The following is a 20,828-nucleotide window of genomic DNA, read 5'->3' on the forward strand; positions in this document are numbered from 1 at the left end:
AACATAAAAATATATTTATGAGAAAAACAACAGGTAATTTGCCTGAAAATAAATTATTCACTTAAGTAAATGTTTTAAAAAACATAGTTTTAATTGAAGCATAAAATCAGAATCCTTGAATTTAAGATACTTTAAATCCGAGTGGTTTTAAAGTATCTTATTCAACATTGATCAGATGATGTTGATCAATTATTTTAGTTGTTATTTGTTTATCTTTCCTCTGATTGTTTTGTGATTGTACTCCATCAGTAGGACATTTTCCAGGTCTGCTTATACTTAACAAATCTTCCTCTATTGTCACTGAACGACATCTGTTTTATTAAATGCAGTGAAGTTTTTAGCATCAGTGATTTGTTTTCAATAGATGTGATTTTTATCTGCTGAGTCCATTTGTCTCCAGCAGGTGGTGCTGTGAGGACATTAAAGCCGAACATTTTGTTTCTCTTGTTCTTCACAATATTTCTCAAAGGAAATCAATTTACATTGGATATTAGCAAACATTTTCTCACTAAAAATAACAGGAGGTGGTATATTGAGGTTTTTATAACAGTATTAGTAAATTGTATGATCTGGGCCAAGTTCTGGTAAACTTGGTCTCCATTTTCTGTACTTTACACCTGTTAAATACAGCTGTATATAACAAATCACACACAGATAAAAATTTTAATACTGTGATAAAAACCTCAATATACAACAACCTCTGCAGATGTCAGCTGATGCTGGTGATCATAAATTTTCTGGCTTCTTTTCTCTGGCAGTTGATTTTTTTTATGAGATGCACTTTTGAGCTAAAAAACTGGTTGATGATTAATTGGTCTAATGATAGAAACTCAGAATTCCCCTGGGAGCAAATTATCAGTACAGGACAGATTCAGAAAAATGTCTAGTGGCAATGTATGTACATTTCCTTGACTTATTATGACAACGTCTTCAAGCATTTTGCATGGTTTACATGTCATGCAATTAATTTATGCTTAAATGTTCTGGATGTTGAAACTATTCAGAGTTCAGTATAATACAGAGATCAGTGTAATACATTTTGGTCAACATGATAAGAAATTACAAAGGTAGGAAAAAGCTGAGAATTGTACATAACTACCTATATTGTGAACCAAAGCATTTGAAAATTGCTCAAGGAAATCAGAAACTGCATTTTGGGATCTGCACAAGTGACACAATGACTTAAGATCGAGTAAGTAGTTTTGAGAATTTCAATTCTGTTCTAAGAAATGCACCAAAGAGACTGAGAAAAACTCACAGAACCATATCTGTTTTATTAAATATACTGAAACTTTGAGGCTGCAGTATCAGTAAATGTGATTTATCTCTGCTGTGTGTATTTGTCTCCAGCAGGTGGTGCTGTGGGGACATGAAAGCTGAACGTTTTGCTTCACAAAACCCTTTACAGGAAATCCTTTCTGCAAAACTTTATGAGCTTCATCTGCAGATAAATAACAACTTCAGAACATTTATAGACATAATCTGAAGACAGAACTTTTTCATACCGCAAATAATAAACTTTGATTTCAATGTTTCTTTATCAGCAGACATGTTCTCACTAAAAATAAAGATAAAAGACATGTAAAAACTCTTTTCAGGAAGTAAAACTGTTTCTATTGTTAATTTTAAATAAAACACATGCCAATTATTAAATATTTTAATTAAGCATATAATATAGAAAGTTGGTCTGACTGCAAACAAAAACTTTTGAAATTTCAAAAAGGAATCTTGGTTCGACAGATTTTGAGATCAGATGTTTTAGAATAAGCAAATCTTCCAACACTGAAAAATGGGAAGAGTTTCTCAGTGAAAGTGTCTCTGTGACTGTAGATGTGAATCATGTCTTCAGAGTCGTAGAAGGACACGTCCCCCATGTCATAGTCCAGCTGGACTCTGATCCTCTGGAGACTTTTCTTCACTCTGAAAGTCTCACCATCACCAGTATCATATTTTCCATCATGATGGCATAAACACCAGATTCCATATTTTGGTGTAGGAGATCTCTGTCCCTTCCTGTCAACAGACTCTTTAACCAAACCCACAATCCACTCAGGATGATCTCCCACCTCCACATCCCAGCTGTGTTTCCCTGAGCTGAAACCCTGAGAACCAAAAACATTGTTATATTTAATGTTTCTCTCTGGATTATCAGGAAGCTGCAGCCATGTGTCTCCATGTCTAAACCTGGTCAGATCATCAGACAGACGGATCCATCCACTAGCAGTGTTTGGGTCCAGAACGACGGGACTGAACTTCACCTTGACCTTCATCTTCTCCCAGACTCTGAAGGACAGGTTGCCCAGGTGTTTGGTCACATCTATCAGAGCTCCTGATACCAGCTGTGGATCTGGCAGTGACCTCTGACCTCTGGCTCTGCTCTGGGTGGCTTCATAACTTCTGAGGGACACGTTGTCTTTCTGCAGCTCTTCTTTAACAGCAAAGATGCTGTCTGACAGAGAGGAGATCTGATCCTCAATCCTCTTTATCTCTCTCATGATAGTCTTCTTCTTCTGCTCCTCTTCCTCCCTCAGAGCTGCCAGTCTGGACTCCTCTTCCTCTCTCAGGAACTGGTGGAGCTTGTTGAACTCTGCTCTGATCTGTCTCTCTGTGGACAACACCTGCTTCTTGGAGTGTTGAATCACATCATCGTATGTTTTCTCCACTTGTTTGTGTTTGTTTCTCTTGTCCTGCAGAGACTTTAAGTCAGATTTCAGCTGCTCCTTCAGCTCACTGACTGCTTGTTCTATAGGAACCACTTTGAGACTCTGGTGGAGAGAAAACTCACAGACAGGACTCACAGCTCTCTGCTCGTCTTTACAGTACCAGTAAGGAACCTCGGAGTGTTTCTCACACACCATCTTCTTCTCTTTCTTCTTCTCTTTTCCCCTCTCAGTTGAAGCTCCTTTCAGCTTCTCAGAAAACGAATCAGCGAGTTCTTTCAGGGAGAAGTTGATGGACGGTTCCCCTTTTGAAGATCTTCTTTTACAGATGGGACAGTTCTTGTTTCCACTTTTTTCCCAGATTTCTCTAGGAACCACTTTGTGACTCTGGTGGAGAGAAAACTCACAGACAGGACACACAGCTCTCTGCTCATCTTCACAGTACAGTTTAGTGTCTTCTTGATGTTTCCTGCAGACCAGATGCTTTTCTTCTTGTTCTGTCTCTGATAGCCCCATTTTTTGTCTTCCAGCAAAAGAATCAGCCAGTTCCTTCAGAGTGAAATGAACACTTGGGAAGTCCTTGGAAGATCTTCTTTTACATATGGGACAGTTCTTGTTTCCAATTTGTTTCCAGAATTTCTGCAGGCAGCTTGAACAGAAGCTGTGGTTGCAGCTCAGAGACACAGGATCTCTGAAAGTCTCTGAGCAAACATGGCAGCTCAGGAAACTTTCCAGAAGTCTCTCAGTCATGTTGTATCAAATTATTTCGACAGCAAGACTCACCAAATGTTTCAGCTGCTTCTTGTTAAAACCCTCCAAATAGCTGTTAGTTTTTCAACAGAGATCTAACACCCAGCAATGGCGTCTCAGCTCAGTTTATAACATCTAATGTTTCTTTCAGACAAGCTCATCGATTGGTTCTGCAGTTCCTTGCTAACTTGTGATTGGCCATAAGTTAGCAGGAAAGCTCCTGCTGCTGCTGCTGCTCATGTAGTTATAAATAGTGGCTGGAGTTAAATACCAATGTCAGGAATCCGTCTTCAACTGCGTGACGGTTAACAATTTTTTCCCCAAACCTTTATTGAAAGAACTAATGAAGACAAGACAGTTATTAATATATGTACCAATATCTGCCTGAATTAAAAATATTTGCATAAATATTAATATTCATTTACACCAATTAACAAGCCAGGAGGTGCTTATTTGTGCATACATTAAATAATGTGATAATCAAGTGTTTCTATAGCTTTCCTGTAATTAGAGTAAGATGCTCTTTTTGAAACACCAGAGAAAAATGAATATTGACTAAGTTTAGATTTGTCTGGTAATTTTCTAAGAATGTTATTAGATCAATGATATAAATTGATATAAATTTTTAGTTGTTGCTTTTGATATCATGAACTTGGTGCATTGTTCCAAGTCAAACTGAAATCAGAGTCACATATCAGATTATTTTAGTTTAAACGTCAGATAGCCTGGGTATAAAAACTGTTTTTTAATCTTTAGTCCTGTCTTTCACACTTCCGTGATGTGAGAACAACAAGCACTGTGGATGAGTTTGGTTTCTGATGTCTCCTGCTCTCTTTGTGACCCAGTTATTATGAATATCCTGCAGTGAAGGAAGAGAAGCTCCACAGATAAGTTGTACAGTTTTAATGTCACACTGGAGAGCTTTCTTATCCTGAATAATATTGTTCCCAAACCACTGTGACAGTGTTTGCCAGGATGTTCTCCACTGTAGAAAGGTGGAAGTTTGTGAGGAGTTTGGATGACAGCCTGAATTTCTTCAGATGGTTCCTTAAGAGGAAAAGTCTCTGTTGAGCCTTCCTGGTGTTAAAGTATGTTTTGTGGCACAAGGCGAGATCCTCATTAATCCAAGGTTTTTACTCTCTCCACTTAGTTCCCCATAGTGCTGAGAGGAATGTACTGGTCCTTTCTCTTTCTTATCAGCTTTATATTCTTTTCTTCTTTAGTGAGAGCTTATTTTCAAGGGAACAGGAAGGCAACAGAACCACTGGTTGACCACTGGTCCCTGACCATCAGTGATTATTAGCCTAGCCGTGGTTGTGTTACAACAAAAACTCTGTATTTATTACTTTTCTGCTGCTGAACATAAACTGGTTTTGATAAATGTTTCAGAAAACAAAAAGAATGTGATCAAAAGAATCCAATCAGCATAAATAACTGGACTAATTTACAGACTTTAATTTGAAGGTCAGTCAACTACAGTTTTTCTTCAACAGTCAAAGAAAATAGATAAATGTGTATAATTAATAAAGAAACTTGTAAAATAAATCAACAGAGACAATTTCCAGCAGGAGTTTGAAGATTATAGAAATAAGATTTACATTTCTTAATAGAAAACAAATATCAATGAGCAACAATAAGTCACAGAGAAAACTGAACCTGAATATTTTCACAGATTTCCTGCTAAAGTGAAAACCTCAAAAAATATAATGATTACTTTTAACCCCAAACTCTGTTATGAGCTTCAAAATATTTATGATTAATGTTTTACATTCATTACCAAAATAAAAAAGACACTTAAGTGAAACATTCATAAAATAATTATTTTGTTACTGATTTCATAGGACTAATAACTTGCTTTGGGTCAAGGTTATCATTACACAACACAGAACATTACAAACAAATTTCCCTTTGGCAGATTTTGAGATCAGAAGTTTTGGCATCAGCAGTTTTTCCAACACTGAAAAATGGGAAGAGATTCTCAGTGAAAGTGTCTCTAAATGTATAAATGTGAGTCTTGTCTTCAAGGTTGTAGAAGGACACGTCCCCCATGTCATAGTCCAGCTGGACTCTGATCCTCTGGAGATTCTGCTTTTCTTTAAGTGTCTTACCATCACCATTACTGTATTTTCCATCACGACACGATAAACACCAAATTCCAAAATTTGCTGTAGGAGATCTTTCCCCCTTCCTGTCAACAGACTCTTTAACCAAACCCACAATCCACTGAGGATGATCTCCCACCTCCACATCCCAGCTGTGTTTCCCTGAGCTGAAGCGCTCAGAACCAAAAACAGTGGAGTATTTAGTATTTCTCTCTGGATTATCAGGAAGCTGCTGATCTGAGTCTCCATGTCTCAACCTGATCAGATCATCAGACAGACGGATCCATCCATTAGCAGTGTTTGGGTCCAGAATGACGGGACTGAAGTGGACCTCGTCCTTCATCTTCTCCCAGACTCTGAAGGACAGGTTGCCCAGGTGTTTGGCCACATCTATCAGAGCTCCTGAGACCAGCTGTGGATCTGGCAGTGACCTCTGACCTCTGGCTCTGCTCTGAGTGGCTTCATAACTGCTGAGGAACGACACGTTGTCTTTCTGCAGCTCTTCTTCAACAGCAGAGATGCTGTCTGACAGAGAGGAGATCTGATCCTCAATCCTCTTCATCTCTCTCATGATAGTCTTCCTCTTCTGCTCCTCTTCCTCCCTCAGAGCTGCTAGTCTGGACTCCTCTTCCTCTCTCAGGAACTGGTGGAGCTTGTTGAACTCTGCTTTGATCTGTCTCTCTGTGGACAACACCTGCTTCTTGGAGTGTTGAATCACATCATCGTATGTTTTCTCCACTTGTTTGTGTTTGTTCCTCTTGTCCTGCAGAGACTTTAAGTCAGATTTCAGCTGCTCCTTCAGCTCACTGACTGCTTGTTCTATAGGAACCACTTTGTGACTCTGGTGGAGAGAAAACTCACAGACAGGACACACAGCTCTCTGCTCGTCTTCACAGTACAGTTTAGTGTCTTCTTGATGTTTCCTGCAGACCAGATGCTTTTCTCCTTGTTCTGTCTCTGATAGCCCCATTTTTTGTCTTCCAGCAAAAGAATCAGCCAGTTCCTTCAGAGTGAAATTAACACCTGAGAAGTCCTTGGAAGATCTTTTTTTACAGATGGGACAGTTCTTGTTTCCAGTTTGTTCCCAGAATTCCTGCAGGCAGTTTGAACAGAAGCTGTGGTTGCAGCTCAGAGACACAGGATCTCTGAAAGTCTCTGAACAAATATGGCAGCTCAGGTAACTTTCAAAAACTGCAGTATTTTCTGCCATTTTTTACAGAAACCTCTCAGTTCCAGAACTCACCAAGTTAAAGTTTCTTCTTTCTCCTTGATTAATCCTTTGTGTTTCAAGTCAAATCTCCGAAGCTGTAATGGCGTCTCAGCTCAGTCCCTTTGTGTAAAACATACTTTCACTTTCCTCTCAGTTACGTGTTTCCAGGCTGAGAGGTTGTTGTGTAACACTTCCAGGTGAATTTTGAGCTTCTCATTTAATGCAATAAAATTTCTTCGAACATTAATGAACAACTGCTTCATATTTTAATAAGCAAACTTCTGATTTTTTAAAATACATTCTAAATATATTTTTAATGTAATTCAATCACAAACATAGTACACTCAAAATATACCAAGCATGTTTATTTTATATAAAAAGCAACATACTTAAGGTAGAGTAAGTATAATTTTAGTTGTTCCAAAAATGTACGTGAAAGTACACTTAGTACACTTTAAATTGTGCTTTACAATTTAAATACTATTAAAACACACTAAGCACAAAATTAGTTGTTCCAAAATAGCACACTTTAAATTAACTAACCCTAAGCAAACATGAAGTATAATCATGATTAGTCTGACTTAAAGTATGCTCAAGTATACTAAACTTTAACATACTTAGTATATTTATCTTTTCACCAAGGTAAATAAGCAACGCAATATACACTGCTCAAAAAAATAAAGGGAACACTTAAACAGGTGTTTAACACTTAAAGTGTTCCCTTTATTTTTTTGAGCAGTATATATCATGTTTGCAACACTCAAAAAGAAAAACGGATCTTCATCATATCATAAAGTACAGTAGGTAACGTATATCCTGATTTATTGTACAGCTGAGTGTTGAAATTGTTTTGCTGATGCAATAATAAAATCTTCAAGGAAAACGAAGAAGAAACTCAGTAAATACGAAATGTTTGGAAAAAAACAAGATCTCTGTCGCCATCATGTGGTAAAATACGGTAAACTTCAAAAGAGTCAGCAGTTTGAGTAAAAAGCTCAAAACTCTTTCAATTAAATTGCCCCAAAACTTTAATGAACTAAACTGGATACGATCTAATGAATTATATCAACCAAAAATGCAACTAAAATATGGATATTTTATTATATTATAATTAAACAAATAAACTTGTATACATGCATAAATATATACATGGATGTACAACTGCTACAAGTTTGCAAAAGGTGTAAGATATATAGCTGGTTAAATATTAAGATTAATAATACAATTTTGAAATCATTATAGGATAAACAACAAAAAAAATGCCCCAAAGTTTGATTCTGTTCTTTTTTCTGCAAATGAATCAAATGAATGTTAAGTAAAACTTTATAAATCACCTTTGAAAACCTAAAAATCACGAAGTTCTTCACAATAAACTTAAACTAACAGAACAATCTAAGATCCAACAATGATAAAAAAAAATATAATAATAATAATAATAAGCAATTTTAGCAACAGATGTTTTAAGTGTCTTTTAAAAGAGACCACAGACCAATATGTTATGTAGAAGTAGCAGAAGTTTTTCGGTAACACTTTATTTGACGGGGTTTGCATAAGACTGACCTAACACCTGTAATGAACATTAAAGAGTTTTCATGAATATTTATGACTGCTGTCATGAAGAGTCATCCAGTAAATTATTACACTTTTAACGCAGAGTTACATTAAAAGTGTATTAAAAGCGACAACCTTGCATTACTCGATAAATAATGACACTTTTAAGCCTCCAAGATGATGTGGGGATTTTTTTTAATTCCCTCGCACAAATTGTTTGTTACCTCGAGAAATCTCTGCATGTGCATGAAGTTAGGCTCAGAGCAAAAAGATTCACGTTCTTAATCCAACAAAATTGCCGAAATGTCTTCAAATAGGTTGCACAGTGATGCAGTTGGTCTGTTGCCTTGCAGCAAGAAGGCCCTGAGCTTAATTCTTGGCCTGTACATGGCATGATTGACACTACATTGGTGCTACTTTTAACAATATATGTTAACACCAACGCCATTGTAATATTAATGTGAAACCCGGTATTATTTAATTTAAAACAATGTCTAGTGTTGCTTTAACAAAGATACTGGTGTCAATCTTTTAACACTTTCACAAGTATTATTTGAACAACAGCTAGTTTGGACAGACACTTTTTTGATACTATATCTATCTTTTAAAGAATTTCCCAGAACATTAGACAGGAATGTTGCTGTGACAGATTCTAATATCAGATGTTTTAGCACTTCCTGCCCTTCTAACACCAAAATATGGGAAGAGTTTCTCAGTGAAAGTGTCTCTGTGACTGCAGATGTGAGTCATGTCTTCAGAGTCGTAGAAGGAAACCGTCCCCATGTCATAGTCCAGCTGGACTTTAATCCTTTGGAAATGCTTCTTCAATGGGACAATCTCCCCGAGAGTATTCGTGTATTTTCCATCACCATGCCATAAACTCCAGATCCCATATTTTGGTGAAGCACGTCTCTCACCCTTCCTCTCAGCTGACTCTTTCACTACACCCAGAGTCCAGTCAGGATGATCTCCCACCTCCACATCCCAGCTGTGTTTCCCAGACTCAAAACCCTCAGAACCAAAAACAGTTCCAGTGTTGGTGTTTCTCTCTGGATTATCAGGAAGCTGCTGCTTTATGTCTCCACGTCTCACACCGGTCAGATCGTCAGACAGATACAGACCATAGTAGGCAGTGTTTGGGTCCAGAACGACGGGACTGAACTTCACCTTCTCCTTCATCTTCTCCCAGACTCTGAAGGACAGGTTGCCCAGGTGTTTGGCCACATCTATCAGAGCTCCTGAGACCAGCTGTGGATCTGGCAGTGACCTCTGACCTCTGGCTCTGCTCTGAGTGGCTTCATAACTGCTGAGGAACGACACGTTGTCTTTCTGCAGCTCTTCTTCAACAGCAGAGATGCTGTCTGACAGAGAGGAGATCTGATCCTCAATCCTCTTCATCTCTCTCATGATAGTCTTCCTCTTCTGCTCCTCTTCCTCCCTCAGAGCTGCTAGTCTGGACTCCTCTTCCTCTCTCAGGAACTGGTGGAGCTTGTTGAACTCTGCTTTGATCTGTCTCTCTGTGGACAACACCTGCTTCTTGGAGTGTTGAATCACATCATCGTATGTTTTCTCCACTTGTTTGTGTTTGTTCCTCTTGTCCTGCAGAGACTTTAAGTCAGATTTCAGCTGCTCCTTCAGCTCACTGACTGCTTGTTCTATAGGAACCACTTTGTGACTCTGGTGGAGAGAAAACTCACAGACAGGACACACAGCTCTCTGCTCGTCTTCACAGTACAGTTTAGTGTCTTCTTGATGTTTCCTGCAGACCAGATGCTTTTCTCCTTGTTCTGTCTCTGATAGCCCCATTTTTTGTCTTCCAGCAAAAGAATCAGCCAGTTCCTTCAGTCCAAAATTTATCTGCAGTTTCTCCTTTGAAGTTCTTCTTTTACAGATGGGACAGTTCTTGTTTCCAGATTGTTCCCAGAATTCCTGCAGGCAGTTTGAACAGTAACTGTGGTTGCAGCTCAGAGACACAGGATCTCTGAAAGTCTCTGAACAAATATGGCAGCTCAGGAAACTTTCAAGAACCGCGGTATTTTCTGCCATTTTCTACAGAAACCTCCGAGTCCCAGAACTCACCAAGTCAAAGTTTCTTCTTTGTGTTTCAAGTCAAATCTCCGACCCCGTTATAGCGTCTCAGCTCAGTTCCTCTGTTAAAAATACTTTCACTTTCCATTCAGTGACGTGTTTCAAGTCTGAAAGGTCATTGTGTAACACTTCCAGGTGAACTTTGTGCTTCTCATTTAGCGCAGTAAAATCTCTTTGAACATTTCATGAACAACTGATTCACATTTTAATAAGCAAACTTCTGTTTAGAAGAAGAATAGAACACAGACTTATTTTGCATTTAAGTCTTCTAGTGAATATTCAGCTGGACATATTTTATTTTATGTAATTATCTCAAAATAAATGTGCTTATTTTCCAGGGAGTCCGTTAAGTGAGATATGAGAACTGTAACATATGTTGTTGATAATGTTTTCTGCATACTAAAACAGAGGCATGACTCTTTTTATTCCCCAAAATAGTAAATAAACTAAAAGATGACGACACTTTAAAATGTGATAAAGTTCAATCTTTTATCAGACGATGTTCTGGATTGCAGGGAAAAGTCATCATTGTAGTTTTTGTTTTATTGTTATTGGTAAAACTTCCTCAGTCTGATATCTGTCTGGTTGTCAATAAGAGGTCTTACTGACTTTCATCAGTTTTGTTTATTACAGTGAAGCTTTGAGTTTGCAATATCAGTGATGTGTTCAATAAATGTTGCCAAAATGAGATTTATTTGCTGTGAGTATTTTCCTCCAGTAGATGGCGCTGTGAGGACATCTTTCACAGCTGAACATTGATGCTTCTGACCTTTGGTTCAAACCAGAGAAATAATTTCTACAATCATTGTTCTGACTGGAAAATAAATTGTTCTAATTGCTTATGTGTGAATAAACTCTTGAAAGTTACAGCCAAAGTGCAGGTGGGTTTGAATTCGGGCTTCTGCCCATTTTAAAGCCTTGTCAGATAATAAAACTACAAGATAAGAAATTTTATCGTTATCACTGAGAAATGACAGAGGAGAACGATTAAGGACAAGAGAACATTGGAGATAAAATCCTCCAACTTCACTAATTTAGTATCTGGACTGGGCGATTGCTGTCTTCCTTCACCTTGATTGATTTGATTTAGCAGATGTATTGATTTTTTTATGAGACCTTTGAACTGTTTAAACATCGGTTGATCTAATGCTTCCCACATTTACCTACTTTGAAGAAACTCAGGAGTCACCTGGGATCAATTTATCAGTTCAGGAAAGATTCAGAAAAAAGTCTAATGGAAATGTATAGAACTATGCTTCACCTGTTATGACAAATACTTCAAGCATTTTGAATGAATTTTGCTTAAATGTTGTGGATGTTGAGACATTTTAATCACATAATACATTTTGGTCAACATGATATAAGCAATTATAAAAGTAGGAAAAAACTGAGAGTTGTACATAATTACTTGCAATACGGACCAAAACATTTGCAACTTGCTCTAAGTTCAAGTTGCAAATAAAAAAAATGCTTTTTTTTATCTGCACAATGATTTAAAGTCTGAGCAAGTAGCTTTGAGAATTTCAAGTGTGTTCTAAGAAATGCACCAAAGTGACTGAGAAAAACGAATTAGATTAGAAAACAAATTATCATATCAAGTGAAGTTTATTTGTATATTACAAAAACGTACAAAAACGTAACATTAAAATATTCTGATGTCAGTCAGCAGACAGAAAAAATTGAATCTGTACAATAATTAAAAACAAAATTGACATGAAAACTCAATTGAGTTTGAGTTCTTTCTGAACTTAACACTAAAAAAATACATTCAGACAGAAATAATCAGCCTTGTTAAACTGATTAGAAAAAAGACTGATGATGATGAAATATTTGACGCAGTTTGAATAATATTATCTAACAAAGTTTTCCAAGGTCCCACAATTTCATTGATCAGAGTAATTTGGTAAAAATAACTTTTAAAAAATTGAACTTTATTTAAAAAGAAATGTGGCTTGACAGATTTTGAGATCCGAAGTTTTGGCAATACCTGCTGGGGAAACATTAAAATAAGGGAAGAGTTTCTCAGTGAAAGTGTCTCTGTGAATGTAGATGAGAGTCATGTCTTCAGAGTCGTAGAAGGAAACTTTCCCCATGTCATAGTCCAGCTGGACTCTGATCCTCTGGAGACTTTTCTTCACTCTGAGAGTATCACCAACTCCATTAGTGTATTTTCCATCACGATGCAATAAACACCAGATTCCACTTTCTGATGATGGATATCTTTCTCCCTTCCTGTCAACAGATTCTTTAGCCAAACCAACAGCCCAGCGAGGATGATCTCCCACCTCCACATCCCAGCTGTGTTTCCCTGAGCTGAAGCCCTCAGAACCAAAAACATTCCAGTATTTAGTGTTTCTCTCTGGATTATCAGGAAGCTGCTGCTCTGTGTCTCCACGTCTCACATTAGTCAGATCATCAGACAGATGGATCCATCCATTAGCAGTGTTTGGGTCCAGAATGATGGGACTAAAGTGGACCATGTCCTTCATCTTCTCCCAGACTCTGAAGGACAGGTTGCCCAGGTGTTTGGCCACATCTATCAGAGCTCCTGAGACCAGCTGTGGATCTGGCAGTGACCTCTGACCTCTGGCTCTGCTCTGGGTGGCTTCATAACTTCTGAGGAACGACACGTTGTCTTTCTGCAGCTCTTCTTCAACAGCAGAGATGCTGTCTGACAGAGAGGAGATCTACTCCTCAATCCTCTTCATCTCTCTCATGATAGTCTTCCTCTTCTGCTCCTCTTCCTCCCTCAGAGCTGCCAGTCTGGACTCCTCTTCCTCTCTCAGGAACTGGTGGAGCTTGTTGAACTCTGCTCTGATCTGTCTCTCTGTGGACAACACCTGCTTCTTGGAGTGTTGATTCACATCATCGTATGTTTTCTCCACTTGTTTGTGTTTGTTCCTCTTGTCCTGCAGAGACTTTAAGTCAGATTTCAGCTGCTCCTTCAGCTCACTGACTGCTTGTTCTATAGGAACCACTTTGTGACTCTGGTGGAGAGAAAACTCACAGACAGGACACACAGCTCTCTGCTCGTCTTCACAGAACCAGTAAGGAACCTCGGAGTGTTTCTCACACACCACCTCCTTCTCTTTCTTCTTCTCTTTTCCCCTCTCAGTTGAAGCTCCTTTCAGCTTCTCAGTAAACGAATCAGCGAGTTCTTTCAGGGAGAAGTTGATGGACGGATTCTCCTTTGCAGATCGTTTACAGATGGGACAGTTCTTGTTTCTAGTTTGTTCCCAGAATTCCTGCAGGCAGCTTGAACAGAAGCTGTGGTTGCAGCTTAGAGACACAGGATCTCTGAAAGTCTCTGTACAAACATGGCAGCTCAGGAAACGATCAAAAAGAGCTCTTTCTGCCATTTTGTGTCCAAGTATTTCCACCGCAACACTCACCAAACGTTTCAGTAGTTTCTTTGACAAAGTCTCCTAAGTATTTGTTAGAACTTCAGCTGAGATATAGTACCCAGTGTCTCACAGATGAGTCTGAAATTACTTTCAGTTTCAATAGTCTGTAAGTCACGTGTTAAATGAAAAAAATCTGCTATTGCGTTCATTTCCAGCAGGTGGTGCTGTAGGAACATCTTTCACAGCTAAACATGAAGCTACTTATTCTGAACTTGCAATAAAAGAGAGGCTATTTTTAATTTAGTTTTCAAGTGAAGTTCAACATGCCAATAATTTTTACTCTCCCACAATGTAATCTACTTTAACATCCCAAAATAAACATAAAAATATATTTATGAGAAAAACAACAGGCAATTTGCCTGAAAATAAATTATTCACTTAAGTAAATGTTTTAAAAAACATAGTTTTAATTGAAGCATAAAATCAGAAGCCTTGGATTTAAGATACTTTAAATCCGAGTGGTTTTAAAGTATCTTACTCAACATTAATCAGATGATGTTGATCAATTATTGTAGTTGTTATTTGTGTATCTTTCCTCAGATTAATAAAGAAGCTGTGATGTTCATAAATAATGGGTATTTGTCACAAAACAGTAATAGAATATTTCGTATTAGTAATGTGAATATGAAGGGATGAACCAGTGAAACAAAAAATTACATAAATCTGAGAAAAAATGTCTGAAATTATTTTTCCAATAATTTTAATAAATATAACAGATCAGTTCAACGGTTTCCCACGTTTTCAGTTGCAGCTTTAATTAAATGATGATCCATTCTGATCTCATTTCACTTATTTGTTTATTTATTTCAATCCAGGATAAAACCCAGGTTAGGATAAGAGTTAGTATGGAACTTATTGAGCAGAACAACTTCCTGCAGGAGGTTTTTGATGATGAAAAGACCAGAACATGAATTCAGTGGACCGAGTCTTTCAGTTTAATATGAGAACAAGAAGAACTGAAACAGGTTCTTTATGTTCTCGCCTCACTTTTATGAAAATTAGTTTCAGTGAAAATGTGGAAAATGTTGAGACATCACAGAGTCTCTGAAAAAGGGGCAGGTTCACAGTTTGTCATTTAAACAAACAATGAGCTCCTCCTAGTTTGAGCTCATCTAACCAGAACCTGCTAGTGGATCTGTGGACCCGCTTCAGGACCCGAGCAGATCCAGAATGTGGAAAGCTCTACTTCTATTTCTACACAGTTTAGATTCTGTGGAAAACTTTTGGGATCTGCACAAGTGACACAATGATTTAAGATCGAGTAAGTAGTTTTGAGAATTTCAATTCTGTTCTAAGAAATGCACCAAAGAGACTGAGAAAAACTCACAGAACCATATCTGTTTTATTAAATATACTGAAACTTTGAGACTGCAGATCAGTAAATGTGATTTATCTCTGCTGTGTGTATTTGTCTCCAGCAGGTGGTGCTGTGGGGACATGAAAGCTGAACGTTTTGCTTCACAAAACCCTTTACAGGAAATCCTTTCTGCAAAACTTTATGAGCTTCATCTGCAGATAAATAACAACTTCAGAACATTTATAGACATAATCTGAAGACAGCACTTTTTCATACCGCAAATAATAAACTTTGATTTCAATGTTTCTTTATCAGCAGACATGTTCTCACTAAAAATAAAGATAAAAGACATGTAAAAACTCTTTTCAGGAAGTAAAACTGATTCTATTGTTAATTTTAAATAACAAAACATGCCAATTGTTAAATATTTTAATTAAGGACTTAATTTAGAAAGTTGGTCTGACTGCAAACAAAAACATTAAGAATTTTAAAAAGGAATCTCGGTCCGACAGATTTTGAGATCAGATGTTTTAGCATCAGCAAATTTTCCAACACTGAAAAATGGGAAGAGTTTCTCAGTGAAAGTGTCTCTGTGAATGTAGATGAGAGTCATGTCTTCAGAGTCGTAGAAGGAAACCTTCCCCATGTCATAGTCCAGCTGGACTCTGATCCTCTGGAGACTTTTCTTCACTCTGAGACTCTTACCAACTCCATAAGTGTATTTTCCATCACAAAACAGTAAACACCAGATTCCATATTTTGGTGTAGCATATCTTTCTCCCTTCCTGTCAACAGACTCTTTAGCCAAACCAACAGTCCAGCGAGGATGATCTCCCACCTCCACATCCCAGCTGTGTTTCCCTGAGCTGAAGCCCTCAGAACCAAAAACATTCCAGTATTTAGTGTTTCTCTCTGGATTATCAGGAAGCTGCTGCTCTGCGTCTCCATGTGTCACACTAGTTAGGTCATCAGACAGATGGATCCATCCATTAGCAGTGTTTGGGTCCAGAATGACGGGACTGAACTTCACCTTGACCTTCATCTTCTCCCAGACTCTGAAGGACAGGTTGCCCAGGTGTTTGGCCACATCTATCAGAGCTCCTGAGACCAGCTGTGGATCTGGCAGTGACCTCTGACCTCTGGCTCTGCTCTGAGTGGCTTCATAACTGCTGAGGAACGACACGTTGTCTGTCTGCAGCTCTTCTTCAACAGCAGAGATGCTGTCTGACAGACAGGAGATCTGCTCCTCAATCCTCTTCATCTCTCTCATGATAGTCTTCATCTTCTGCTCCTCTTCCTCCCTCAGAGCTGCCAGTCTGGATTCCTCTTCCTCTCTCAGGAACTGGTGGAGCTTGTTGAACTCTGCTCTGATCTGTCTCTCTGTGGACAACACCTGCTTCTTGGAGTGTTGAATCACATCATCGTATGTTTTCTCCACTTGTTTGTGTTTGTTCCTCTTGTCCTGCAGAGACTTTAAGTCAGATTTCAGCTGCTCCTTCAGCTCACTGACTGCTTGTTCTATAGGAACCACTTTGTGTCTCTGGTGGAGAGAAAACTCACAGACAGGACACACAGTTCTCTGCTCATCTTCACAGTACAGTTTAGTGTCTTCTTGATGTTTCCTGCAGACCAGATGCTTTTCTTCTTGTTCTGTCTCTGATAGCCCCATTTTTTGTCTTCCAGCAAAAGAATCAGAGAGTTCCTTCAGAGTGAAATTAACAATTATGATGTCCCTGGAAGATCTTCTTTTACATATGGGACAGTTCTTGTTTCCAATTTGTTTCCAGAATTTCTGCAGGCAGCTTGAACAGAAGCTGTGGTTGCAGCTCAGAGACACAGGATCTCTGAAAGTCTCTGTACAAACATGGCAGCTCAGGTAACTTTCCAGAAGTCTCTCAGTCATGTTGTATCAAATTATTTCGACAGCAAGACTCACCAAATGTTTCAGCTGCTTCTTGTTAAAACCTTCAAAATAGCTGTTAGTTTTTCAACAGAGATCTAACACCCAGCAATGGCGTCTCAGCTCAGTTTATAACATCTAATGTTTCTTTCAGACAAGCTCATCGATTGGTTCTGCAGTTCCTTGCTAACTTGTGATTGGCCATAAGTTAGCAGGAAAGCTCCTGCTGCTGCTGCTGCTCATGTAGTTATAAATAGTGGCTGAAGTTAAATACCAATGTCAGGAATCCGTCTTCAACTGCGTGACGGTTAACAATTTTTTCCCCAAACCTTTATTGAAAGAACTAATGAAGACAAGACAGTTATTAATATATGTACCAATATCTGCCTGAATTAAAAATATTTACATAAATATTAATATTCATTTACACCAATTAACAAGCCAGGAGGTGCTTATTTGTGCATACATTAAATAATGTGATAATCAAGTGTTTCTATAGCTTTCCTGTAATTAGAGTAAGATGCTCTTTTTGAAACACCAGAGAAAAATGAATATTGACTAAGTTTAGATTTGTCTGGTAATTTTCTAAGAATGTTATTAGATCAATGATATAAATTGATATAAATTTTTAGTTTTTGCTTTTGATATCATGAACTTGGTGCATTGTTCCAAGTCAAACTGAAATCAGAGTCACATATCAGATTATTTTATCCCAGAAGGTTGCAGCAAAATAACAGCTGTGTTAAGTTCAGACTCACACAGAGAACACTTAAACATATATCTCTCTCAAATTTAAACAAAATACTTACGTTAGTTTAGGACCAAAATCTGTAATTAACTTCTGAATTTGGAATTCCTTACATTATGGTGGTAACTTTTAGACCCTTCCATTAGTTTAATTGATGAAGAACACACAGGGGGACATGGTGAGGTGGACATCTTTTTGTTTGTCAAATGTCTGGTGTGACTATGAGAGGTTTTGGTAAAATGATTTGTTTTAATGTTGCCTTCTAGGTTAAAAAATCCAGATTTCCCAATAATCCTTGTGGGAACAGGTGGTTTGTTTCTTTGAACACTCGTTTTGAAGGTGAAACACCAGATTTAGTAAACTTTTCATTTTATCCAAGAGATTTTTATTTTGTCTATATTTTTGCAAGAAATAAGCTACCTAGTGATTTTTCAAACAATCAAGTTGGAAGTGCGTTCCAAGAAACACCCACAGCCTTTCTTGCAAAATTTGGGTTTTGGAGCTTAGGCAGCAGCAAGCAACATATGAGGTGTTGGTGATATCTTTGAAACAATTACCTTGTGTTGCAATCAATGTTTTTGTATTTGACAACAAAGTATATGTGACCCACTGGTGTCACCCAGGGGTCAAAATGTGTAACATTGGTTGGCTTCCCTGCACTTCTTAATAAGATCAGGATACCATCAGGAACTGCATCCATAACTATGGCAAATTGTGTTGGGGAAGCAGAGACATCAAAGGTTTGCAAAAACTCTGAGTAATCAAGTAAATTCCCACTATTATTAAGTAGCTGTGTTACTAATATATTGATGTCAAATCATGAGTTAAAATCTAAATTTAGTTTTGTATTGGGTGTTTTGATTGTTCCAAATGAAGCATCTTTGTGAAGAAAAGTTGTTTATAATTTGAAGACTGTGCCAACATTTGTTTATGAAAATCCGATAAAGGTTAAGTTTCTCTATTTTATAATAAAATAACAGCGCATATTTCAGGTCTCCAATGGAACATAATATGTATTTGTTTATGAAGTTCCACAAAGATTTATGGTTTTGTAAAAACTGCTTTACCCAAACAATTTCAAAGGTATTATCAAGTCAAGAAAGTATCATGAGAAATGTTCATAATGACACATTTTTACACATAATGTGTTTTATTTTTCCATGGAAAATTTGCAAATTGTTAACATGTTTGTTCTCACTGGGTGACATCATCTACACAGACGTGTAGATAACATATCTTTTGTTTACAATAATATTTGCATGTGTTTCTGTGTAATATTATGGCGACAACTCATGTAAAAATTCCAGTGAAAATGTAAGCTAACATTGTTGATTCTTATCATGTAAAACAATTTGAATTGTTTATAATGTTTTTCCCCGCATCCATCAGAAATCCATCATTCTGAGAAACCAGACTGAAGTCTAAAATGTTGAGCGTGTTCTCTATGTTTACCAGCAGAGGTCAGTAAAGGCTGCAGAATGGGTTTAAATACAGTTCATGTCAGGTTAATTTTGTTTTTGAGTGGCTCTGCAAATATTTTGACATGTCCAAACTTTCCTCAAAAAGCTGCACGCCCTCAGCAAATATGCTGTTAATTTCTAAAGTCACAACAAGAATTTACAGTCTAAATATTAGTGCAGCAACTTTTTGTTTCATTTAATGTCAAAGTATCAAAAAGACAATGACAAAGAAAGTTTCCGAGGCTTAAAATGTGATTATAATCAGGTCTGATAGACTGGGGGGAAATCTGTAACTCTACTACCAGGAACAACAGAGACTTTGAATGGATGAAGATGAGAATTTATCTGGAGACATTATCAAATAAAAAATAAACTAAATGTAAAGAGAAAAGCAACAAATTGTCCTGGATTTAACTCCATCAATTTTCCCCACCAGCTTCTCTATTCCCTTTGAATAAAAGCCTTCTAAATTATGGGAGCACTTTTTGTTGTTGTTGTTGTTGTTTTATTTGTTTTTTGTTCTTTTTGTTGTTATTGTTGTTTGTTTGTCTTGTTTTTCAAGTTTTGGTTTTGCCACTCTTCCATAAAGGGCGGCTTTGCAGAGTGCATGACTAACAGCTGTACAACTATTTAATTGGTTGTTAAGATGTGGTAATGTTAAGTGGTAATTCCGAGCCGTCTTCAAACGCACCATGAGCGTAAACATGCTGACGCCGGTGTTTCACCTGTGGTCTGATGACAGAGGGGGAACTTGCTGCTAAATCGAGCTTTACAGTCTGTGTCATGTTCAGCAATTAGCCAGAGCCAAAAGGCAAAAAACTTTGCTGAGTTTGCTTCTAAACAAACCAAGTAAGTTGAGTAATGTTGTTGCACTTAGATGATTATTAATCTATGGCCTGACTCTTTTTGCCAAAAGTGATTTTTTTCTTTTTTCCTCCCTAAAACATTTATTTGGAAAGAAAGAGGCGGCGATTGTTTTACCAAGATAAGTTGTAGATAAAAATGACATAGGTCATTATTTTAGGAAGATCACAATATTAAGCTAGTTACCAAGAATGCTACTGCAAAAACAAAATCTTACCAAGTAATTTTGATCTACTTCCGAGTGCAAATATCTTAGTGCACTTGAAATTATAGACAAAAACTAATTTACAAAGAACTTTTCAGCAAGATATAGGAGTTTGTTCTCATAATTCCTTAATATTTATGAAAACGTTGAAATTCCATTGGCAGAATTTCTCACATCATGGGAAAACTGTCTTGCTATAAGTGAAATAATCTGCCTATAAAGGATAAGAACTTTTTATCAATATTAAGGAATTACAGACTTAAAACAAAATTCTTATCTCTTGCTGAACTGTTACATATAAATTAGTTGTGGTCTAATTTCTTAAAATTAGACCACAACTACTTGGTAACATTTTGTGCTTTTGCAGTAATGTTATCTGTTTTACATCCCTTGCTAGTCAGTTAATGTGATGTAAAAAATAAATCCTCTTTGATTTCTGTACAGAAGTTGTGCTCATTGTTGCTTTGCATATATTTAAAATAAATCTTTAATACCACAACAGGAAGAACAAGAGTCAGGGAGGAGACAGCAGAGTCCAGCAGCAGGACGATGACGCAGGGTCTTCTCAGGTAAGGAGAAATTTACTTGA

General features: G+C 37.4%; 4 protein-coding genes and 1 pseudogene across 4 annotated transcripts; all 5 read right to left on the bottom strand.

The window, feature by feature from the left end:
* Positions 1-1,593: 1,593 nt before the first annotated feature.
* LOC116730448 (nuclear factor 7, brain-like) lies at positions 1,594-3,616 on the bottom strand. The gene is made up of 2 exons (XM_032579698.1): positions 3,230-3,616; positions 1,594-2,965 (listed from the first exon to the last, which is right to left on the bottom strand). Exons 1-2 carry the CDS (start codon positions 3,408-3,410, stop codon positions 1,716-1,718), a joined length of 1,431 nt encoding a protein of 476 aa, XP_032435589.1. The 5' UTR covers positions 3,411-3,616; the 3' UTR covers positions 1,594-1,715.
* Positions 3,617-4,071: 455 nt separating this feature from the next.
* On the bottom strand, positions 4,072-6,830 carry LOC116730423 (nuclear factor 7, brain-like). Its single transcript, XM_032579664.1, has one exon. It carries the CDS (start codon positions 6,720-6,722, stop codon positions 5,301-5,303), a length of 1,422 nt encoding a protein of 473 aa, XP_032435555.1. The 5' UTR covers positions 6,723-6,830; the 3' UTR covers positions 4,072-5,300.
* A 1,019-nt stretch (positions 6,831-7,849) lies between these two features.
* Positions 7,850-10,427, bottom strand: LOC116730422 (nuclear factor 7, brain-like). The gene has a single exon (XM_032579663.1). It carries the CDS (start codon positions 10,317-10,319, stop codon positions 8,898-8,900), a length of 1,422 nt encoding a protein of 473 aa, XP_032435554.1. The 5' UTR covers positions 10,320-10,427; the 3' UTR covers positions 7,850-8,897.
* A 1,594-nt stretch (positions 10,428-12,021) lies between these two features.
* Positions 12,022-13,844, bottom strand: LOC116730420 (nuclear factor 7, brain-like; annotated as a pseudogene).
* Positions 13,845-15,075: 1,231 nt separating this feature from the next.
* LOC116730426 (nuclear factor 7, brain-like) lies at positions 15,076-17,146 on the bottom strand. The gene has a single exon (XM_032579667.1). The coding sequence runs from the start codon at positions 16,963-16,965 to the stop codon at positions 15,550-15,552; it is 1,416 nt and encodes a 471-aa protein (XP_032435558.1). The 5' UTR covers positions 16,966-17,146; the 3' UTR covers positions 15,076-15,549.
* Positions 17,147-20,828: the final 3,682 nt, after the last annotated feature.

The sequence above is a fragment of the Xiphophorus hellerii genome, chromosome 12 (assembly GCF_003331165.1).
Source record: "Xiphophorus hellerii strain 12219 chromosome 12, Xiphophorus_hellerii-4.1, whole genome shotgun sequence".
In the NCBI taxonomy this organism is placed as follows: Eukaryota; Metazoa; Chordata; class Actinopteri; order Cyprinodontiformes; family Poeciliidae; genus Xiphophorus; species Xiphophorus hellerii.